Source organism: Dasypus novemcinctus, chromosome 19, assembly GCF_030445035.2.
Source record: "Dasypus novemcinctus isolate mDasNov1 chromosome 19, mDasNov1.1.hap2, whole genome shotgun sequence".
Classification (NCBI taxonomy): Eukaryota; Metazoa; Chordata; class Mammalia; order Cingulata; family Dasypodidae; genus Dasypus; species Dasypus novemcinctus.
In genome coordinates this window covers 80,488,089-80,510,647 of record NC_080691.1, presented here as the reverse complement: position 1 = coordinate 80,510,647, position 22,559 = coordinate 80,488,089, and the positions used below count along the sequence as shown (strand labels likewise).

At 49.7% G+C, this 22,559-nt stretch overlaps 1 protein-coding gene across 2 annotated transcripts in view; it reads left to right on the top strand.

The window, feature by feature from the left end:
• Positions 1-22,559, top strand: part of CATSPERD (cation channel sperm associated auxiliary subunit delta) — a 99,079-nt gene that overhangs the window by 10,966 nt on the left and 65,554 nt on the right. For both annotated transcript variants that reach the window (XM_058282017.1, XM_071210001.1), the window contains 4 exons: positions 10,273-10,345; positions 11,916-12,030; positions 17,008-17,075; positions 18,626-18,739. In XM_058282017.1, the coding sequence (XP_058138000.1) occupies positions 10,273-10,345; positions 11,916-12,030; positions 17,008-17,075; positions 18,626-18,739 (370 nt within the window). The remainder of the gene's footprint in view (positions 1-10,272; positions 10,346-11,915; positions 12,031-17,007; positions 17,076-18,625; positions 18,740-22,559) is intronic.

The window sequence follows — 22,559 nt, the reverse complement described above, 5'->3', positions numbered from 1 at the left end:
ACAGAAAAAAACCACAGTGAGCAGAAGTGGATGCGGCTCAAGTGATAGGGCTCAATCCCTGGGGCCTCCTGGTGAAAAAGAAGACGAGAAAATGTGCCTGTGTGGTGAGCCAGTGCCCATGTGGCGAGCCAAGTGCCTGCACGGTGAGCCAGTACCCACACAAGTGAGTCATGCAGCAAGATGATGATGCAACAAGAGAGACACGAAGAGAAGAGTCAAGGTGAAGTGCAGCAGAGACCAGGAACTGAGGTGGTGCAGCTGACAGGGAACCTCTCTCCACATCAGAGCTCCCCAGGATCAAATCCAGGTGAATCCTAGAGGAGAAATATGAGAAGAGAGGACAAAAAGAGAAATAGATACAGAAGATCACACAGTGAATGGACACAGACAGCAAAAACAGCAGGGCGGGGAGAGAGGGAGGGGAAGGGAAAATAAATCTTTAAAAAAGTAAAACAACCACAATGAGAGCATTTTACGGGACGCAGACTTGGCCCAATGGATAGGGCGTCTGCCCATCACATGGGAGGTCAGCGCTTCAAACTCCAGGCCTCCTTGACCCGTGTGGAGCTGGCCCATGTGCACTGCTGATGTGTGGAAGGAGTGCCCTGCCACGCACGGGTGTCCCCCGTGTAGGGTAGCCCCACGCGCAAGGAATGTGCCCCGTAAGGAGAGCTGCCCATCACGAAAGAAAGTGCAGCCTGCCCAGGAATGGTGCCGCACACACGGAGGCCTGGCACAGCAAGATGACGCAACAACAAAGAAAACAGAGGTTCCTGTTATAAGAATAGAAGTGGCCACAGAAGAACACACAGTGAATGGACAGAGAGAAGACAACTGGGGGGGCAGGGGAGTGGAGAGGAATAAATAATCTTAAAAAGAAAAAAAAAAAGAGAAAGCTTTTACACCTACTAGACTGGCCACTGTTAAAAAAAATAGGGGAACAGGTGTAGCTCTTTGGTTCGGCACCCGCTTGCTTCCCATGTACAAGGTCCCGGGTTCAATCCCCAGTACCTCCTAAAAAAAACAAGACAACTACAAATGTTGGAGAGGATGTGGAGATATAGGAACACTTATTCACTGCTGTAGGGAGCGCACAGCCGCTGTGGAAGACAATTTGGTAGTTCCTCGAGAAGCTAAGTATAGAACAGCCATGTGACCTGGCATTCCCGCTTCTGGGTATGCACCCAGGAGAAGTGAAAGCAGGACGCGAGCAGACATTTGCACACCGATGTTCACAGCAGCAGCATTCACAATTGCCAAAAGACGGAAACAGCCCAAGTGTCCGTCAGCTGATGGATGTGTATAACCAAATGTGGTAGACAGTCCTGAGTCATGCGACAACATGGATGGACCTTGAGGACATTAGGTTGAGTGCAATAAGCCAGACACAAAAGGACAAATATTGTGCAGTCTCACTAATACGAGCAAGCTCATGGGGTTAATAGCTAGAGTACAGGTTACCAGGAGAGCAAGAGGGTAGAGAATGGGGAACTGATGCTTAATTTATGCAGATTTTTCAATAAGGTTGATTGTAAATGTTTGGAAATGGATAGAGGTGACGACGGCCCATTATCACGATAATTAAACAATGCCGATATGTGTGTGTGACTGTATTTGAAGAGGAACTTTAGGATCGAGTATGTCACTAGAAAGAAATCTAGAGAATGAAACCTGGGACTGTAGAGTAGTGAACACTGTTGTGGATGATAAATGTGGTTAACAGTACAAATAAAAGAATGTTCTTTCATGAACTAGAACAAACGTATGTCACTCTTACAAAGTGTCAAGGGGTCGTATATGGGACAAAAAATTAATGCAAACTACGTACTGTAATTAACAGTGACATTGTAATATCCTTTCATCCTTTGTAACAAAGCTATCACACCAATATTAAGTGTCAGTGAGAAGAGTCTAAGGGGTGCGGGTTTGTTTTTTTTTAAGCATTGAAAATGTTCTAAAATTGATAGTGCCTATGAATGCACAGCTCTGTGATTATACTGAGAACCATAGATTGTATACTTTGGATGGACTGTGTGGTGTGTGAATAATAGTATTTTAAAAAAAGAAAGAAGACAAAGCAGAAACTGAACAGGGCAGAGTGTATCTCCCCTGTCAGGCTCTACATTGGCCCCTTAAGAATGGATTCACAGGGAAGCAGACGTGACTCAAGCGACTGAGCTCCCGCCTACCACACGGGAGGCTCCTGGTTCGGTTCCCGGTGCCTCCTAAAGAAGACAGCGAGCTGACGAGATGGGCAGGTGCGGCGAGCTGATGCAACAAGATGACACAACAAGAGACATGGGGAGGAACACATAATGAGAGACACAGCAAAGCAGGGAGTGGAGGTGGCTCAAGAGATTAGGCATCTCCCTCCCACATTTGAGTCCCAGGTTCAGTTCTCGGTGTCTCCTAAAGAAACAAGGAAGACAGATACGGCAAGTACAAACAACGAAGGGGTGGGGAGAAATAAATAAATAAAATAAATCTTAGGAGGAAGAAAAAAAGAATGGGCACACAGACCTCCCAAGGAAACAGGAGGCATCTCATGTCCACATGGTGCCCTAAGAAATATGTCAAGCCAGGCCAGGGAGGCCGCCATGGAGCAGCACCCACCACCCATCTCCCACCTCCAACCTGGAAAAGCCAGGACCAGGGAGGCCCAGAGGGGCCAGGCTTGCAGCCCTAAAGACCCCCACACTGTTTTAACCTTTCAAAAAAATTTTTTTGAAGATTTATTTATTCCCACCCCCCCCCCCCACCTCGTTTGCTTGTCTTCTCTTTTAGGAGGCACCAGACACCAAGGACCTCCCATGTAGGAGAGAGGTGCTCAATTGCTTGAGCCACCTCAGCTCCCTGATTTGTTGTGTCTCTCACTGTCTTTCCTCTTTGTTGTGTCACCTCGTTGCATCAGCTCACCACGCCTGCCCATCACGCTGGCTTGCCTTCTCCAGGAGGCCCCAGGAACTGAACCCAGGACCTCACATGGGGTAGGAGGGAGCTCAGTTGCTTGAGCCACACCCGCTTCCCTCAAATTGTTTTTATTCTGCCAACATTCAGATTTACCCAAAACTAGCAAGAACCAGCCTGTACGTGTCTGTTGCCCAGCTTCAACAACCACTACCAATGTCGTTTCATCTAGCCCTCGCTTTTCCTTTGTCCTGACAATTTTTAAAAAATTCATTTATCCCCGCCCCCCTTGCAGCTTGCTTGCTGTCTGCTCTCTGTGTCCATTCACCACATGTTCTTCTGTGTCTGCTTGTCTCCCTCTGTTGCGTCATCTTGCTGCCCCAGCTCGCCGTGGATGCTGGCCATCAGCTCCCCACAGGTGTGGGCCATCAGCTCCCTGTGGGTGCGGCCAGCCTGCCTTCATAAGGAGACCCTGGGAAGCGAACCCAGGGCCTCCCAGATGGTAGACAGGAGCCCAGTCGGTTGAGCCACATCCGCTTCCCTGTCCTGGACAAATTTTAAGAAAAGAACAACAACAACAAAAAATGGGTTTACACCCACAGGAGTGGATTAAGTTTAAGAACACATTTTTTTTCCTGGGGTCCGTACAGCTCCAAACACCCACAGTGACCTTTTTGAGAAATAGGGTCTTTGCAGGTGGTGTCAAGTTGAGAAGGGGGTCATGCAGGAGTAGGGTGGACCCCATAACCAGTGACGAGTGTCCTTAGAAGAAGAGGGAAATCTAGACACAAATACAGGGGTGAAGGCCATAGGAAGCTGGAGGCAGAAATCAGAGTGACGCAGCCACAGGACGAAGGGCAAGGCCAGCCGGCCACCACCTGAAGCTGGGAAGGGCCAAGGAAGGATTTTTCTCTGGAGCCTTCGGAGAGAGCAGGGCTCTGCCTGGAGAGGCACATCGCACGCGCAAAGGCCCTGAGGCTGGGGCCTGCTTGAGGTGGGGGGGAACAGCTCTAATTGAAGGAGCAAGAGAGAGAGTGAAGAGAGATGTCCACAGCGTCGGGTCATGTCCTGGTTCGAGTCTTTTATGGACCCCAGAAAATCCTGTCCTTAAAAAGTGAACCCAGTAACACAACCCTGTGATTATACCAAAGACCGTTGATTGTACACTTTGGATGAACTGTATGCTTAGTTAACATGTATCAGTAAAGCTGATTTATTTTTTTTAAAAAAGTGAACCCATTCCTGTGCCTGTAAACCTATTGTATGTGGCAGGACCTTTGGGTTAGATTCAGCTAAGAGACCTTTGGATTAGATCGCTTTGGTTAAGGGCCTCACGTTAGACTGGGGGTGTGGGACCCTTTGACTGGGGGCCATTGGTTGAAGTACTTCAGTGAGATGTGGCTCCGTGAGACTCGGGTCTTGTTTTTAAAGATTTATTTATTTATTTCTCTCCCCACCTCTCCTGTTGTCTGCTCTCTGTGGCCATTCGCCATGCACTTTTCTGTGTCTGCTTGTCTTCTCTTTAGGCGGCACCGGGAACTGATCCTGGGACCTTCCGGAGTGGGGGAGAGGCGCTCAATCTCTTGTGCCACCTCAGCTCCCTGATCTGCTTCATCTCTTATTGTCTCTCCTCTGTGTCTCCTTTTGTCACATCATCTTGCTGCGCCAGCTTACCGCGCCAACCAGCTTGCCTTCACCAGGAGGCCCCGGGAGCCAAACCCCGGACCTCCCCTGTGGTAGACGAGATCCTGATTGCTTGAGCCACATCCACTTCCCTTCTCAGCCCTTTTTCTGCAGTCCTATACAAGTGGGAGAAACATGAAGACAGTCACAGGGAAAGAGAGCCGTCATCTAACTCTGCCAGGCAAGAGGGGATTCCAGAATCACCCGCAGCTGCGGAAAGCCAGAGAAACCCTGAGGTGCCGAGAGAAAGGCCAGGGGCTGGGATCAGTGGAGCAGCCCAAAGTGGAAGGGACAAAGCCCGGGGAAAGACGAGCCACAGGCCTGCTCGCCCACGGCTGGGCCTGGGGAGGGAGGGAGGGAGCCTGGAGGACGAGGCCCGGCCGGCCGCCGTTTTGCCTTGCCCGGGGGCAGGAGCCCAGGGGCGGCGGAGCTGCCGACCTTCGGTGAGACGGAGTGTCCCTGATGATGCCTTGATTTGGACGTTTCCACAGCCTCGGAACCGTGAGACCTTACCCCAGTCATTCCCATCGTAAAAGCCAGCCCACGGGGGGATTTTTGGCATTGGCATCTTTCAGCAAACTAAAGCACGTCACACGGGGCCTCGGAAGCCGTGGCGCTGGACCCGGATCTCAGCTGTGCCCTGCTGGGAAGATCTGAGTCCTAACGCCCTGGGACTGTGACCTCCAGTGGCGGCAGTCACAGGAAGAGGGGGTCGCCCTGGATCAGGGGTCGCCCAAATCCAAAACCACCATTGTTTTTAAAAGAAGAGGAAAATTTCGACAGCTATGCAGGAAAGACGCCCGTGTGAAGACGGAGGCAAGGATTGGGGTGGTGCTGCCACAAGCCAAGGAACGCTGGGGCCACGGGAAGCCGGAAGGGTTCTCCCCTGAGGCTGGAGGAGGGAGCGCGGCCTTTTTGCCAACACCTCAATTTCAGAACTGAGCGGGAATCACTTTCTGTCATTTTAAGGCACCCCACCCCCCCACTGGGTTTGTGATACTTTGTCAGGGCATATATTAGTCAGCCAAAGGGGTACTGATGCAAAATACCAGAAATCAGTTGGTTTTTATAAAGGGTATTTATTTGGGGCAGGATCTTACAGTTACCAGGCCATAAAGCATAAGTTACTCCCTCACCAAAGTCTGTTGCCACGTGTTGGAGCAAGATGGCTGCTGATATCTGCCAGGGTTCAGGCTTCCTGGGTTCCTCCCTTCCAGGGTCTTGCTTCTCTCTGGGTTCAGGGTTCCTCTCTTCCCAGGGCTTGCTTCTTCCTGGGCTCAGGGCTCCTCTCTTCCTAGGACTTGCTTCTCTTTCCTCTGTGTGCTTACTTCCTGGGGCTCCAGCTTAAGGCTTCAGCATCAAACTCCAACATTAAAATCTCCCAGCCCTGTCCTTTGCCATGTCCTTTATCTGTGAGTCCCCACCCCCCATGGCACAAGAGGTTTACACAATCAAGTAAACCTCTGAATCCAATATAATCTAATATGCCCAGAGGGAAGGACCAGTTTACAAACATAATCCAATATTTCCTTTTGGAATTCATCAGTAATACCAGACAGCTGCAGGGCAGCTCTGGGCAGCTAACGAAAGGGGGCGGTGGTGAAGTGGGGGCCTGGCGCCGGCTCACTTCCCCTCACAGGACCCCTGGCCACAGGGTGGGGGCCGGGGAGCTGCGGGCCGAGGCGGCAGCAGGAATGAGCGAGGGGCCGAGCCTGGGGTGCGCTGGGGGGCTCTCGGGGGTGGAAGGAGGGCGGGGTCGGCCTGGGGGTGGGGCAGCTCGGTTTCCCCTTCCACCCAGCCGACGATGCGGCCAGGGCCTCCCAGGGCGAATGGGAGGAGCCGGCTCTGGGAGGACTTAGCATCCACGCCAGGAAGGGACCTTGTACAGCACATGATGCGGGAGAGCCGAGCGCCCGTCCAGGGGTGGCGAGAGGTGAGGCCGGGGCAGCGGTCCTCACGCAGGGGCAAGCACCCCAGTGGAAGCTGGGCCACTTGGGGTGACCTTTTTTTTTTTTTTTTATCTTTTTTTTTAATTTTTTTTATTTTTTAATTTTTTATTGACTTTGTAATAATATTACATTAAAAATATATATGTGAGGTCCCATTCAACCCCATCCCCCCACCCCCCCCCAACAACACTCTTTCCCATCATCATGACACATCCATTGGATTTTGTAAGTACATCTTTGGGCACCTCTGCACCTCATATACATTGGTTCACATCATGGCCCATACTCTCCTCTATTCCATCATGTAGGCCCTGTGAGGATTTACAATGTCCGGTGATTACCTCTGAAGCACCATCCAGGGCAGCTCCATGTCCCAAAGACGCCTCCACCTCTCATCTCTTCCTGCCTTTCCCCATACCCTTCGTCCACTATGTCCACTTTTCCCATTCCAATGCCACCTCTTCTATGTGGACATTGGATTGGTTGTGTCCATTGCACCTCTATGTCAAGAGGAGGGTCAGATTCCACCTGGATGCTGGATGCAATCCTCCCATTTTCAGTTGTAATCACTCTAGGCTCCATGGTGTGGTGGTTGTCCTTCTTCAACTCCATCTTAGCTGAGTGTGGTAAGTCCAATAAATCAGATTGTAGGTGCTGGAGTCTGTTGAGGCTCAGGACCTGGCTATCACATTGTCAGTCCAGAGATTCAAATCCCCTAAATATATCTTAAACCCCAACATTAACTGCACCTCCAGCACATTAGCATGAAAGTCTTATGAAGGGAGATCCCATCTGAGTCCAGATTCATCACACATAAACACCATTTCCAAAGAGGGGCCATCTGCCCTGGTAGTTAACCCCATCGGCCATGACCATAACTCCCGTGGGTCTCTTTAGCCCTCAAAGGAACCAATATCTGGGGGTTGTATCTGCTTTATCTGTCTCTCTGACTCTGCTCAGTTGTGCATGAGGGCATGGGGTGACCTTTTTGTTTTGTTTTTTTAATTTAATTTAATTTAATTTAAAAATTTCTCTCCTCCCCCCCCCGCTGTGTCTGCTCTCTGTGTCCACTCGCTGTGTGTTCTGTGTCTGCTTGTATTCTTGTCAGTGGCACTGGGAATCTGTGTCTCTTTTTTGTTGTTGTTGCATCATCTTGCTGCGTTAGCTCTCCGTGTGTGCGGCGCTACTCCTGGGCAGGCTGTGCTTTTTTTGTGTGGGGCGGCTCTCCTTACGGGGCACACTCCTTGCACATGGGGCTCCCCTACGCAGGGACACCCCTGCGTGGCAGGGCACTCCTTGCGTGCATCAGCACTGCACGTGAGCCAGCTCCACATGGGTCAGAGGCCCTGGGTTCGAACCCTGGACCTCCCATGTGGTAGGCAGGCGCTCTATCCTTTGAGCCAAATCCGCTTCCCAAGGGGTGTCCTTTTTGGTTGCCACAGCCGTGGAGGGGGACGTGCCGCTGGCACCTCACGGGTAGAAGCCAGGAATGCTGCTCAGAGCCCTGCAATGCACAGAATGGTCCCCACCACAGGGAGTGGCCCAGCTCCAAACACCAGCGTCGACAAACGCTGGACTAGATGGCACCGTGCAGCAGACGGTGAGCACAAGTAGAGCCGCTTCCCTATGCCGAAACAGTGTGGGCTGCTCCTCAAAGAGGCCCCCATCCCCAGCAGGATCGCGTTCAGGTCATGGACTACTTCGGATGCCAGTTTAGAAGCTTCCACTGGGACACAGGCACCCGTTGGTGGTTTTGCATAAGGAACTGTCATTGATGCCGACAGCTGTCACCTTTGGGGGTGAGAGCGCCTATCTTTTGGCTGTAATAAGCAATATTGCCATGAACATTTGATGTCTCTGATTTTTTTTAAAGATTCATTTATTTATTCACCCCCTCCCCATCCCCCGGCTGGTGTCTGCTCTCTGGGTCCGTTTGCCATGTGTTCTTCTGTGCCTGCTTATCTTCTCTTTAGGCAGCCCTGGGAACCGATCCTGGGACCTTCCGAAGTGGGAGAGAGGCGCTCAATCTCTCTTGCCACCTCAGCTCCCTGGTCTGCTGCGTGTCTCATTGTCTCTCCTCTGTGTCTCTTTTTGTTGCGTCATCTTGCTGTGCCCGGCTATCCGTGTGGGCCAGCTCTCTGCACAGGCCAGCTTTCCACTCGGGCCAGCTTTGCCTTTCACCAGGAGGCCCCGGGAATCAAACTCTGGACTTCCTATATGGTAGATGGGAGCCCATTTGCTTGAGCCACATCCATTTCCCAATTTGTTCTTTTTTTAAAAAATTAGCTTTTTTTTTTTTTTTTTTTTTGACAAGGGGGATATGGATTTTGTGTTTTCAGAAGCTTTTTTGCTAATCCTTATCTCTGGATTTTTAACTAGGCTTCTGATAGCTGTGGTTACTGAGAAAGTGAATCCTATGTATTTATCTCAACCCCAAACTACCTTCCCTTTATTTTTTATTTTTTAGTAGAACTAAGGAAAGACTCGTGGGCAGAAGCTTTGTCTCGGTCATCTTTGTGTCCCCCTGGGCCTGGTATTCAACAGTGGTTTGCAAAATGAATTAATGAGAGTGTTTTAGAAAGGTCGGAATAGGTGGAGATTGGGAGTGGGTGTGGCACAGTGGTTGAGCACCCGCTTCCATGTACAAGGTCCCATGTTCAATCCCTGGTACCTCCTTAAAAAAAAATAGGTGGGGATTTTATAGCAGTTCAGTAAACTTTCATTTGGAGAACTCACCTTCATGACAGGTTCTAAAACAGAAACAAAGACAAAAACAAACAAAAGAATCTTCCCCAGTTTATGCTTCAGAGTTTTTTCACCTAGGGTTTCATTGATTTTAATTTCACCTGGATATGACCTGAAAATACCTGACCCTGTAAAACAGACAGTATAAAGGTAAAAATAATCAAGAGAGAGGCATGTCACTGCCATGAACTTTGTACTGGAGGTTCTACTCAATGCAGTAAGACAAGAAAAAGAGATGTAACACATAAAGCACGAATGGAAAGGTGGTGACATTTATAAAATCCAGGAGTATCAACGACTAGAACTAATAACTGTGCATAGCAAGATGGCCAAATACAAGACAAAATGTAAAAAAACAAACAAAAAACTGCTCTTTCATAAACTAGCAGTGACCTCTTATTAGATAAGGCAATTATGAAACATATCATTTATGAGAGCAACAAAAACTTTCAAATACATAAGAATTAGCTGAATGATTCTGGAGAAAGCCTTTGAGCTTTCCTGAAGATGTGAAGAAAAGGAATCCTGGCAAATGAAATGGCATACCATGTTCATGGATGGCCTCTCCTTTCTAAAAAGTTTCCTACGTTAAGGGACGTGTGGTTTCTTTCTTATTTATAGACATTTCTGTCTGAAACCCTTCACTTTCATGGAATCTGAGCTATATATAAATTGCACAACTGAGGTTCGCCCTAAGCAAGGCAAGCTGGCACTTAATGTACATTTTATGTAATTTTACATTTCATGTGGTAACACTTTAAAAATAATGTTGAAAAGAACAAAATTAAAGAAAAAGCAAAAACAAAAATGTGACAACAATATACTTATAGATGTTAAAGTGATGATGATGATGATGATAGTAAATAACACCTAAATGGTTCCTAGTTAAAGAGAATGTTGTTTGAATGGAACATTCTTAGAGTGTCTTCAATATCTTTTTCTCTTGTACAAAATTGTTCTAACTTAACTCTTTCATTGTTTATTTCAGAAAACAAGTTTTTTTCACTAACGATAACTTTGGCAGTAGTCTCCTTCCATTTTCTATCCCTACATCAATGCAGGTAATTATTTTACTTAAGAAGAATGCTCAAATAAGTATATTCAGTGGTAATATGATTTGGAAATATGAAACTAATCTCTGTTTTTGTAAACTTGGGGTTTACCTTAAAATGTGTCTCAAATATATTAAATCACTTTCTAAGCCAAAAGAAATGTTGCTTTTATTCTGCCCTTACTCTCCAAATAGGGTTTTCCTTCTAAAAGAAGGAAACAGAATTATTGCAAGTGTCCCTTACATTGTCCTTGTGTGTAAGAAGCTAGATTGAATGGCAACCGACTTTACACATAATTTCAGGCCCTCTCTGAATTGCCCTACACCAAAACAGAAAAATTTTCACTCTCTTAGTACTAGTTTAAGGAACTCTACCACCTCGCACCTATACTAAAGAAGGTTTTCCCATCTATTAAAGTACCAGTGTCTCCACATTAATATACAGTTAATTCTATAGTAGAATACCAGTACATCCACTCTAATCCATATTTTATCCCACTCACCTCCAAATCGAGAGGGGCTTAGACCCCATCTGGCTGATGGATGGGATTCCCCTGCTTGCCGCTGTGGACTCTCTCAGTTCCCTGGAGTGGTGGCTGACCATCCCCCCTCCCTGTTAGCTGACCTGGGTGAGTCCAATGAACCGGAGAGCAGGAGCTGCAACTCTGCTGAGGCTCAGGGCCCAGCTGGCACAGGGGCAGTCCAGAGATTGAGTCTCCTGAGCACACACCAACCCCAGCACCAACCACAGGGTCAGTGAAAGTGACGGAAGAGGCGTGTGTAGAGAGGGCACATCTGACTATCATTGATATGAAGACAGTGGCCGCGGGAGTTGCTGAGGGCAGGGAGAGGGAAGAAGAGGTGTGATACGGGGGCATTTTCTGGGTTTGGAGTCATCCTGAATGATATTGCAGGGACAGATGCAGGACATCATATATCCTGCCAAAAATCACTGGGTAGACTAGGGGAGAGTGTGTAAACTACAAGGTAAACTATGATCCATGCGGTGCAGCAGTGCTCCAAAATGTATTCACCAAATGCAATGAATGTGCCACAATGATGAAAGAGGTTGTTGATGTGGGAGAAGTGAGGGGGGTGGTATATGGGATCCTCTTATATTTTTTAAGGTAACATTTTGTATGATCTATGTATCTTTTAAAAATATTTTTTAAATAAAGTAGGGGAAGAAAAAGAAAAAAGATACATGAGGAAATACAAATCCAAATAAAAGAAAAAAGTAGAAAGAAAAAAAAAAGTACCAGTATTTCTCTGAGAAGCAACACATTCAATTTTTAGCAGCACTCTTCACTTGCCATGTATACTTTAGGCCTTTGCTCTCAGAAAAGGTTTGGATAGGAAGACGGAGTAACTTTGGTTAACCCAGGGCATCAAAGACCTTTTTCAGCTTCCCAGTTTGTGCTCATAGCAGGCCTCAAGGTGCGTCATTACCAACAGCTAGGAAGCCACCAAGTACTGCCAGTAGAAACATTTTCCTGATGTGTGTCTAGAAGTATCGCTTTTTGCAGTGATGTCGGAGAAGATATGCTGTGTTACTGACTGTGTACAATTGTTATCTTTAGGTTGGTGTGCCAGAAGTAACATCAGCACTGTTTGCCGGTTCAGTGTTGCTGTTGGTAATAAATCGAAAGGTCTATATTTATGATTATGAGGCCAATTCCTGGAACACATCTATAGGTACATGTATTTTTAAAAAAACTGTGTGTGAATGTTGCCAACATCAAAGAAGAGTATTTATTTTGGAAGTACAGTGACTCCTACTTGCATGTCAGCTCCTGGATGTCTCATCTCTCCAGGGTGCAGATGTTATTCTGTTCCTTCAGATGCAAATTAAAATGGGCCCCGACCCCTAACCCGTAGGATGAAAACCCACCAGTCCAGCCGGGGACTGTAATTGGAAGGGACCGATGTCTGGGGGAGCATCGGGGCAGCGTGGAGAACTACCTTCAGGCGCCTGGGGGCGGGTCTGGGTGGGGGAGCAGTCAGTCCCAGGCTTTCCTATCAAGGACAGTCGCGGCAGAGAAAGCGAGCGCCAGAGAGAGGAGCGAGAGGGGCTCGCGGGCGCAGGCAGGCAGGCTGCGGAGGGAAGGCGGGGAGCGCGAGCCGTAGCGAAGAGGAAAGCCGTGTCTCCCGAGAGGGACAGGAAGGGAGAGAGCGTGGTACCCACTCCTGTGAGGAAGGGGTCAGGACAGGGTTCCCACCCGAGCGCTACTGATGTTTGGGGTACAGCTTTCCCACCCGAGCGCTACTGATGTTTGGGGTACAGCTTTCCCACCCGAGCGCTACTGATGTTTGGGGTACAGCTTTCCCACCCGAGCACTGTTGATGTTTGGGGTGCAGCTTTCCTACCTGAGCACTGTTGATATTTGGGGTGCAGGTTTCCCACCTGAGCACCATTGATATTTGGGGTGCAGGTTTCCCACCTGAGCACCATTGATATTTGGGGTACAGGTTTCCCACCTGAGCACTGTTGCTATTTGGGGTGCAGGTTTCCCACCTCAGCACTGTTGATATTGGGGTACAGCTTTCCCACCCGAGCACTGTTGATGTTTGGGGTGCAGCTTTCCTACCTGAGCACTGTTGATATTTGGGGTGCAGGTTTCCCACCTGAGCACCATTGATATTTGGGGTGCAGGTTTCCCACCTGAGCACCATTGATATTTGGGGTACAGGTTTCCCACCTGAGCACTGTTGCTATTTGGGGTGCAGGTTTCCCACCTCAGCACTGTTGATATTGGGGTACAGCTTTCCCACTGGAGCACCACTGATACTTGGGGTACAGGTTTCCCACCCAAGCACTGTTGCTATTTGGGGTGCAGGTTTCCCACCCGAGCACTGTTGCTATTTGGGGTGCAGGTTTCTCACTCGGCACTGTTGCTATTTGGGGTGCAGCTTTCCCCCCTCGGCACTGTTGGTAACTGGGGCCAGGTCATTCCTGGTGGGGGCCGCCCTGTGTGCTGTGGGACGTTGCGCAGCTCTGCTCTTCACCCCCGAGGTGCCAGCAGCACCCTCCCAGTCAGGACAGCCAGAAATGTCCCCCGACGCTGCCCGATCTCCCGGGGGCGGGCGCGAGCAGAAGCTCCCGGTCACAAACCACGGGCCAAGAAGCATCCCAGTCCCCAGGGAGACAGAAGTCCAAGGGCGCTGCGGGGACCTCGGGCTTACCGCCGCTGCGTTCCCCTTTGCTCCTCCACGGGGCCATCACGCTGGTCGTCAGAATGTCTCACGCCTCTTGCCAAAAGGTGGACGCGGTTTACCAGAGCAGTGCTGCATGCCCCGCAGGGAACGTCTGCAGCCCAGTAAGGCCATCTCATCCGTCCGTCACATCCAAACCCAACACCAATCTCCCTCCATGGCGCCCGCCAGCCCGCTTAGCAGAACTTGCTACGCAGGCGAAGCGCCCCAAAAGGCCCCTTTTCTTTCTACCTTCCTCTCTCCCCCTCCAAAACTCCCCCACGCTGGTCTTTCCCTTCCTCCCCCATCCTCTCACTCCCTCTCCTGGCCTTCCAGATCATTCCTTTTCTCTTCCACAGTTTGTGGCTCTTTTTTTCTGTTTGCAAGGTAAGAGTCACGTCACGTAAAATTCCTTTTTGTAAGTGTGAATGAATTCCAGGGCATTAGTGTAGTCACAATGTTTTGCAGCCATCACCATTATCCAGGTCCCTGATACTTCCATCACCCCAGAAGAAGACCCTGTGCCCATTTGCTGTCACTCCCCTTTTCCCCTCCCCAACCCCAGGCAATGACTATTCTGTTTTCTGTCTGGATTTGCCTGTTCTGGACATTTCATAGCAGTGGAATCATATAATAGGTGACCTTTTGTGACTGGCTTCTTACCCTTAGCCCAGTGTTTTCAAAGTTCACTCACATTGTAGCAGGCCTCATTCCTTTTTCATGGCTGCATAATATTCCATTGCATGGATCGACCACATCTTGCTTACCCATCCATCCGATGATAGACATTTGAGTTGTTTCCACCTTTTGGCAATTGTGAATCAGGCTGCTGTGAATATTTGTGCACATTTTTGAGTGGACTCGTGCTTTCATTTCTCTTGGATATATTCCTAGGAATAGAATTGCTGGGTTATACGGCGACTCTGTGTTTAATTGTTTGAGGAACTGCCCAACTTTTTTCCAAAGTGGCTGCTCCATGCTCCATTCCCCACAGCAGTTTATGCGGGTTCCCGTTTCTCCACATCTTTACCAAGACTTATTCTTTTTTAAAAAAAAATTTCCCCTTTTCATTCAGCTTCTTTTTTTTATTACAAATTTTTCTAAAGTCATTATTGTTTTTTTAAAATATTTACTTGTACCTCCCCCCCCCTTCGTTTTCTGTTCTCTATGTCATTCGCTGCGTGTTCTTCTGTGTCTGCTTGCATTCTCATTGGGCTGCTCTGGGAACCAATCCTGGGACCTTCCAGAGTGGGAGAGAGGTGATCATTCTCTTGCCCCACCTCAGCTCCCTGTTCTTCTGCACCTCTTATTGTCTCTTCTGTGTGTCTCCTTTTGTTGTGTCATCTTGCTGTGCCAGTTCTCTGCACTGGCTGGCACTCCTGGTGGGGCGGCACACCCACGCGGGCCAGCTTACTGCACGGGCCAGCTTGCCTTCACCAGGAGGCCCTGGGCAACAAACCCTGGACCTCCCACTGTGGTAGACGGGAGCCCGACTGCTTAAGCCGCAGCCACTTCCCCCAACACTTGTTCTTATCTGACTTACTTTGTTTTAGCCATCCCACTGGGCATGAAATGGTACCTCATTGTGGTTTAGATTTGCCTTTCCCGGATGACTAATGCTGCTGAGCACCTTTTCACCTGTTCATGGGCCATCTGTGAGAAATGTCTATTCAGAACCTTTACCCATCTTTAACTGTGTTGTCTTTTTTTTTTTAAAGATTTATTTATTTCTCTCCCCTTCCCCGCTCTCCCCCTCCCCCAGTTGTCTGCTCTCTGTGTCCATTTGCCGTGTGTTCTTCTGTGTCCGCTTGTATTCTTGTCAACAGCACTGGGAATCTGTGTCTCTTTTTTGCTGGGTCATCTTGCTGTGTCAGCTCTCCATGTGTGCGGCACCACTTGTGGGCAGGCTGCACTTTTTTAGTGCAGAGTCGCTCTCCTTACAGGGTGCACTCCTTGCACGTGGGGCTCCCCTACGTGGGGGACACCCCTGCGTGGCAGAGCACTCCTTGCGCGCATCAGCACTGCGCATGGGCCAGCTCACCACACAGGTCAGGAGGCCCTGGGTTTGAACCCTGGACCTCCCTTGTGGTGGGTGGATGCTCTATCCATTGAGCCAAATTCGCTTCCCTGTGTTGTCTTTATTTGATGAGTTATACAAGTTCTGAACGTATTCTGCCTTCAAGACCCTTTCAGATATATGCTTTGCAGATATCTTCTCCCATTTCATGGTGCACCTTTTCACTTTCTCCGAGCCCTTTGAAGCATAAAAATTTTAAGCTTTAATGAAGTCTAATTTACTTGTTTTTTTTTTCCTTTTGTTGCTTGTGCTTTTGGTATCACATCTAAGAATCCTTTGCCAAAGTCAAGATCATGAAGGTTTACCTCTATTTTTTCTTCTGAGAGTCTTATAGTTCTAGCTCTTCAGTTTGGGTCTTTGATCCGTTTTGATTTAATTTTTATAGGTGGTGTGAGGTAGGGGTCCAGCCCCATTCTTTTGCATGTGAATATCCAGTTGCCCCAGCATCATTTTTTGCTAAGGCCATTCTTTCTCAGCTGAATACTTTTGGCACCCTTGTCAAAAATCATCTGGCCATAGGTATGCGGATTTATTTCTGAACTCTCAGTTCCTGTCCATTGATCTGTCTATGTGTCCTTGGGCCACTCTCTCCATTACTGTAGCTTTGGAGTAAGTTTTGAAACTGGGAAGTGTGAGTCTTCCAACTTCGTTCTTCTTTTGCAAGATAGTTTTGGCTATTTCTGAGTCCTTTTGGTTGACTGCCTTTACAAAGATTGTTCCAGTGCAGATAAGCTGTTTGGGGGATGACGGGTATCAGTTTCCTGCTGTCAAATTTAATTTTTTGCTCAGGGAGACCCTGGGTGAAAATTTCTTGACCTGCCGAAGTCCCTCCCCCAAACAGTCACCATGAAATTAGCCATTTCCCCCTTTGTCCTGGGAAACGTGGATTAGCAATGTGAGACCGTCATTCCTAAATTAGACACGCCACAGTGTCACGGCTGTGTCACGATGCCAAATACACATATTGCACCAGGGGGCAAAAAGCATACAAAGCTTGCACAACTCCCCAAGGAGCCCATCCAGCTCGTCTGTTTGTTTGCTGTCACCATGACCCGACAGTTCTGCTGCAACCGAGGAAGTGACAGCCGGAGTCAAAATATCTCCTGCCTTAGAAACACTTGCCAGGTCCTGCCCACGGGGCTTGGCTGCGGGTTCCGGGCGTGCCCTGCATCCTAAACTGAAGTGAGCCAGGCCGGGCTGTTCCCAGGCCTCTCTGTTTTAGCAGAGGGTGGAAACAGAGATGTTTATCTGGGTAAAGGTCTTAGGTTAGAACACAGCACGGGCAAGCCGAATCGCCCTGGCCTCGCAGCTGCGACTTCTGCGCCGGCGCCCCAGGTTTGAGAACCCCAGCTCCGAACTGGCCGGAGTCAATCTCGGTTTTACACATTATCTTCTCCTTTCAGGTATACAACACCCCGTTTCCCATATCTCGGGGGACAATTGTTGTTACAGCAGGAGTTCCTTTTGTTTGGTAAGCACAGCCTGTTCTCTTTCCTGTCTTACTCAATTCGGAACACAGATAATAATGAATAGACAGAGGGCCAGGGGAGCCTCGCGGGCTGGGGCCCCGATGGCCTTGGCCACCGTCCTCCACGCGGGAGAGAAGCCGAGATACCGGAGGGCTCCGCAGCCGCTGCCAGGCCTACCGGCCGCGAACCCACCCATCTCTCTATCTTCAGCTGTGTGGTTTTTTTTTTTTAATTTTGAAATGATTGTAGACGCTGCAGGAAGTTAGCAAAAGGACTGTCCTTGGTCCCGCTTCCCCCAGTGGCTACATCTTATATAACAGAGTCCAGTATCAAAACCAGGAAACTGTGGTGGGCACGACATGTCTCGTGCTCTGCCAGTCGGTCACATGCCTCTCAGACACACAACTCTCCCATTGCTGCAGAGATCTCCCTCGTGCCCCCTGTAACCACGCTCCGTCCCCTCCCGCCCGCCCCACCTCTCCCCCCGTGGCAACCGCTTATCTCTCCTCCAGCTCCGTAATGTTATCACTTCAAGAAGGAGCATGTGCGTAAGTGGAATCCCACGTAATATGACCTCTGGGGATTGGCTTTTCTCCCTTCAGTGCAATTCCCTGGAGATTCCGCCAAGTCGTCCCCTGTATCCATGGTTTGCTCCCTTTTCTTTGCTGACTAATATTCCATGAGGCGGGATGGAGCACATTTTGGTTGTTTCTACTCTTTGACGATTGTACATAATGCTGCAGTAAACACCTATGTACAGTTTTTAAATATATATATATATATATATATATATATTTTTTTTATTAGAGAGGTCACGAACTTACAAAACAATCATGCATGTGTGGAATTCCCAGACAGCACCCATCCACCAACATGCCACATAGTTGTGAACATTTGTTATAGATTACAAGACAATATCATCTGACTCTTACCACCAACCACAGTCCATAGCATGCACTTGGCATATTTTTTCCATACCCCCCTGTTATTAACACAGTACATCTTTGGCACTGATGCAAGAATATACCATATTGCTGTTGACCGTAGTCCGTGGGTTACGTTAATTGTGTTTTCCCGTGCTTCTCCACTGTCCCACCACCCTGCAGTAGTGACCCACATCTGCTGTGGTCACAGAGGGCCATGCTTGCATTTGTCCTAGTCACCACCATCCTCATCGACCTCGGGGTTCCGTGTCACTCAGCCCCTCAATTATCCTCTAGCTCTCCTTCCACGGACATTTACATCCCTAGACCGCCCTTTTCAGCCACGATCCCATTTATACACCAGCTGCCGCTCACTGCAATGTGTCACCACCCACGCCATCGTTTGCACACGGTGACAGCCAAGCAAATTAAAACTTGTGCATACGTTAAGCACCAGTGCTCCGTCACAGCCCTCCACTTATCTCCTAATAACCTATGCTCTAGGTTTTAACTCCTAGGTTTTTGTTTTATTCTTTTTCTTCCATTTCTCTGGGATAGAAGCCCAGGAGTGACCGCTGGCATTTGTCATCTCTTTAAGCGATTGTCTCATGCGTGTGTGTGTTTTCCAGGATGTAAGTAATTCAGTTTTCGCATATATGTATGGAGAGACGGCATCCCAGGCCAATACGTATTTCTCGGATTCCTGGGGATACCAATTTCAGAGGTTCACCTTTACGAATCAGGTACGTGAGTGTGCTGGTTTGAGTCTTTTGTGGACCCCAGAAAATTATGCCCTTAAGCTAACCCATTCCTGTGCACGGAAACCTATTGCGTGTGGGGGCCTTGGGTTAGATGCAGTTAAGGGACCTTTTGATTAGGTCCCTTTTGATTAGATCACCCAGCTAAGGGCCTTTGGTTAAATTGCAGGACCCAGGGTGGGTTCTATTCCTCTTACTGGAGTCCTTTGTAAACCGAGGGGTAAAAAGTCAGACACAGAGAAAAAGCCTCTGAAACAGAGAGGAGGAACCCAGGAGCTCGAGAGAAACCAGGGACAGAGAAGAACCACAGACGGAGTGAGCCCAGGCAGACTCAGCAACGAGGCCCGGAGGAGAGACGAGCCGGCTGGCACCGTGCCCTGCCCTGTGCCCCCTCACCCAAAGCTGAGGAAAGTGGGCCCAGGGGAGAAGGCCGGCGCCGCTGTTGTGCCTTGCCCCGTGGCAGGAGCCCTGGACCACCAGCAGCTGGCCTTTGGCGAGACAGCCCCTCTGCTGATGCCTTCACTTGGACGTTTTCCCAGCCTCGGAACCGTAAGCTTTTACCCTAATAAATTACTGCTATAAAAGCCAGCCCAACCCACTTCTGGTATGTTGCTCCCGGTAGCTTTTAGCAAACTGAAACAGATTTGGTATGAAAGTGAAAATGAAAACTGCTGTAGCAGTTCGCTGTTGATGGGTGACAATTGAGGACTGAATCATGCACCTCACAAAAGACATGCTCAGGTCTTAATCCTTGTTCCTGTGGGCGCATACCTGTTTGCAAGAAGGACCTTTAAAGATGCTACTAGGGAGGTGGATGTGGCCCAAGTGATTGAGCTCCTGCCTGCCACATGGGAGGTCCCGGGTTTGGTCCCTGGTGCCTCCTAAAAAAGATGAGCAACACAGCAAACTGATGCAATGGGCTGGCACGGCGAGCTGACGCAACAAGAGACACAAGGAGGAAAACATAATGAGAGACATAACAAAGCAGGGAATGGAGGTGGTTCAAGCGATCAGGCACCTCCCTCCCACATGGGAGGTCCTGGGTTTGGTTCCCGGTGCCTCCTAATGAAAGACATGCACACAACGAACAGACACAGCAAGTGCAAACAACGAGAGGTGGGGAGAAATAAATAAATTAAATAAATCTTTAAAAAAAAGATGCTCCTATTGGTTAGGTTTGGAATCACTTGTGAATACAATCTTTGAAGAGCCTATTTATTAATAGATGGGGCCAAACCGAATCAGGACAGGCCTTCAACCATACACTGAAGCAAAGGGAATTTGGACACGGTTGTTCAGTATAAGCAGGTGGTGTGAAACGCCAGAGAGCGATTGCCGTGAGATAGGCAAGGCTGCAAGCCGAGAAACGCCAAGGACTGCGGCATGCCGACACTAGAACGTGTCAGACGCCAGGGAAAGCACGGCCTGTCGCGACCTTGATTTTGGACCTCTGAACTCCAAAACCACGAGACAGTAAATCCCTGTGGTTAAGCCAACCAGTGCGTGATATTTGTCATAGCAGCCCCGGCAAACTGAGACCGTGAACAAAGGGTTTTCCCCTCTTAGAGGTTAGGAAAAACTCCGGGTCGAAAGAGCCAACCAGAGAGGCTGGGGAGTTAGAAAAGGGCACAGAAGGTTTCAAGTCAGGTGAAATCACAGCAGTCTTTTTTTTTTTTTCTTAGATGTATTTATTTATTTTATTTCTGTCCCCTTCCCCCCCACCCCGGTTGTCTGTTCTCTGTGTCTATTTGATGGATCTTCTTTGTCTGCTCCTGTTGTTTTCAGCAGCACGGGAATCTGTGTTTCTTTTTGCTGCGTCATCTTGCTGTGTCAGCTCTCCGTGTGTGCGGCGCCATTCCTGGGCAGGCTGCACTTTCTTTCGCGCTGGGCGGCTCTCCTTACGGGGCGCACTCCTTGCACGTGGGGCTCCCCTACGCGGGGGACACCCCTGCGTGGCAGGGCACTCCTTGCGCGCATCAGCACTGCGCATGGGCCAGCTCCACACGAGTCAAGGAGGCCTGGGGTTTGAACCACGGACCTCCCATGTGGTAGACGGACGCCCTAACCACTGGGCCAAGTCCGCCGCCCACAGCAGTCTTTAACGGAATGCTTCTGAGACCCTGGCCCGGCGGTTGAGGCTGGATGTTAATGATGGCGCTTGATCCCATTCTCTGCCAGCGAGATTGGTACTACCGGGTATCATCGTCACCCCCATTTTACAGGTGCATTCTGTTGAACAGTACCCCCCCATTCGTGTCCACCTGTGTGCTAGGGTGACTTGTGTCCTCGACCAACACATGTTGTTAATCCTAGTCCCCAGGACCTCTTTCTTTCCCCTTACTTCTCCCCCTCCCCCTCCCCATCGTCAGCTCTCTGTGTCCACTCGCTGTGTGTTCCTCTGTGTCTGTTGTCTTCTCATTAGGCGGCTCCGGGAACCCACCCTGGGCCCTTCCGGAGTGGGAGAGAGGCCATCCTTCTCTTGCTCCACCCCAGCTCCTCAGTTCCCTGCGTCTCATATTGGCTTTTCTCTGTGTCTCTCTTTGTTGCGTCGTCTTGCTGCGTCAGCCCTCCGTGTGGGCAGCACCACTCCTGGGCGGGCTGCTCTCCTGGGGAGGGGGCTGCTCTCCTGGGCGGGGGGCACCCCCACGCAGGGCGATATTCCCTGCACGCAGCAGCGCCCCGCGCGGGCCAGCTCACCACACCGGCCAGGAGGCCCTGTTTCTTGAACCCTGGACCTCCTATGTGGTAGGCAGAAGCTCTGTCTGTTCAGCCGTATCTGCTTCCCTAGGACCTCTTGAAGGGGTTACTTTTGGTCAAGGTGGAGCCCGTCGAATCAGGGTATTGTCTTCCTCTGGTTCGTGGAGGCCTCCTGAAGAGGACCCGGACCTCCCGGAAGCCCGAGGGGCGAGGACATCGCCCCGGGATGGGAGAGAGCCACGCCACCCCAGGGGCTGCCGGCCGCCAGCGCCAGAGCACGTGGCCTCCGGAAGAAGGCACGTCCTGCCCGCATCTGGATTTTGGAGTTTCTCTCGCCTTAAAACTGCCCTCCAATAAATTCCTGTTGTTCAAGGCAACGCATTGCATGGTGTTTATCACGCCAGCCTCACAAACCAAGACGCCCTGGGGCCTCGGACTGCAACCTTATTTGGACATGGGATCTTCGCAGATGTAATTAATGAAGTTATTAAGAAAAAAAAGATGAGGTCATCCTGGAATGGGTGGCCACTTCATCCAAAAACTAGTATCCTTTTTTTTTAAAGTTTATTTATTTAATGTATTTTTTATCTCTCCCCTTCCCTCCACCCCCCCCCCCAGTTGTGTCCATTCGCTGTGTGTTCTTCTGTGACCGCTTCTATCCTTATCAGCGGCACAGGAATCTGTGTTTCTTTTTGTTGCGTCATCTTGCTGTGTCAGCTCTCCGTGTGGGCAGTGCCACTCCTGGGCAGGCTGCACTTTCTTTCGCGCTGGGCGGCTCTCCTTACGGGGCGCACTCCTTGCGCGTGGGGCTCCCCTACGCGGGGGACACCCCTGCATGGCAGGGCACTCCTTGCGCGCATCAGCACTGCGCATGGGCCAGCTCCACATGGGTCAAGGAGGCCCGGGGACTAGTATCCTTTTAAGAAGAGACACACGGAAGGAGGAGGCCACTGAAGGGGGAGGGGAGGGTGGAGTGACCTGCCTCTAAGCCAAGGGGGACCGAGGATTCCAGGGCACCCCCAGGATTCTTCCCTAGGGCCTCCGGAGGCAGCCCAGGCCAGCCGACTCCTTGACTTCGGACATCTGAGCTCCAGGGCCACAGTAGAAC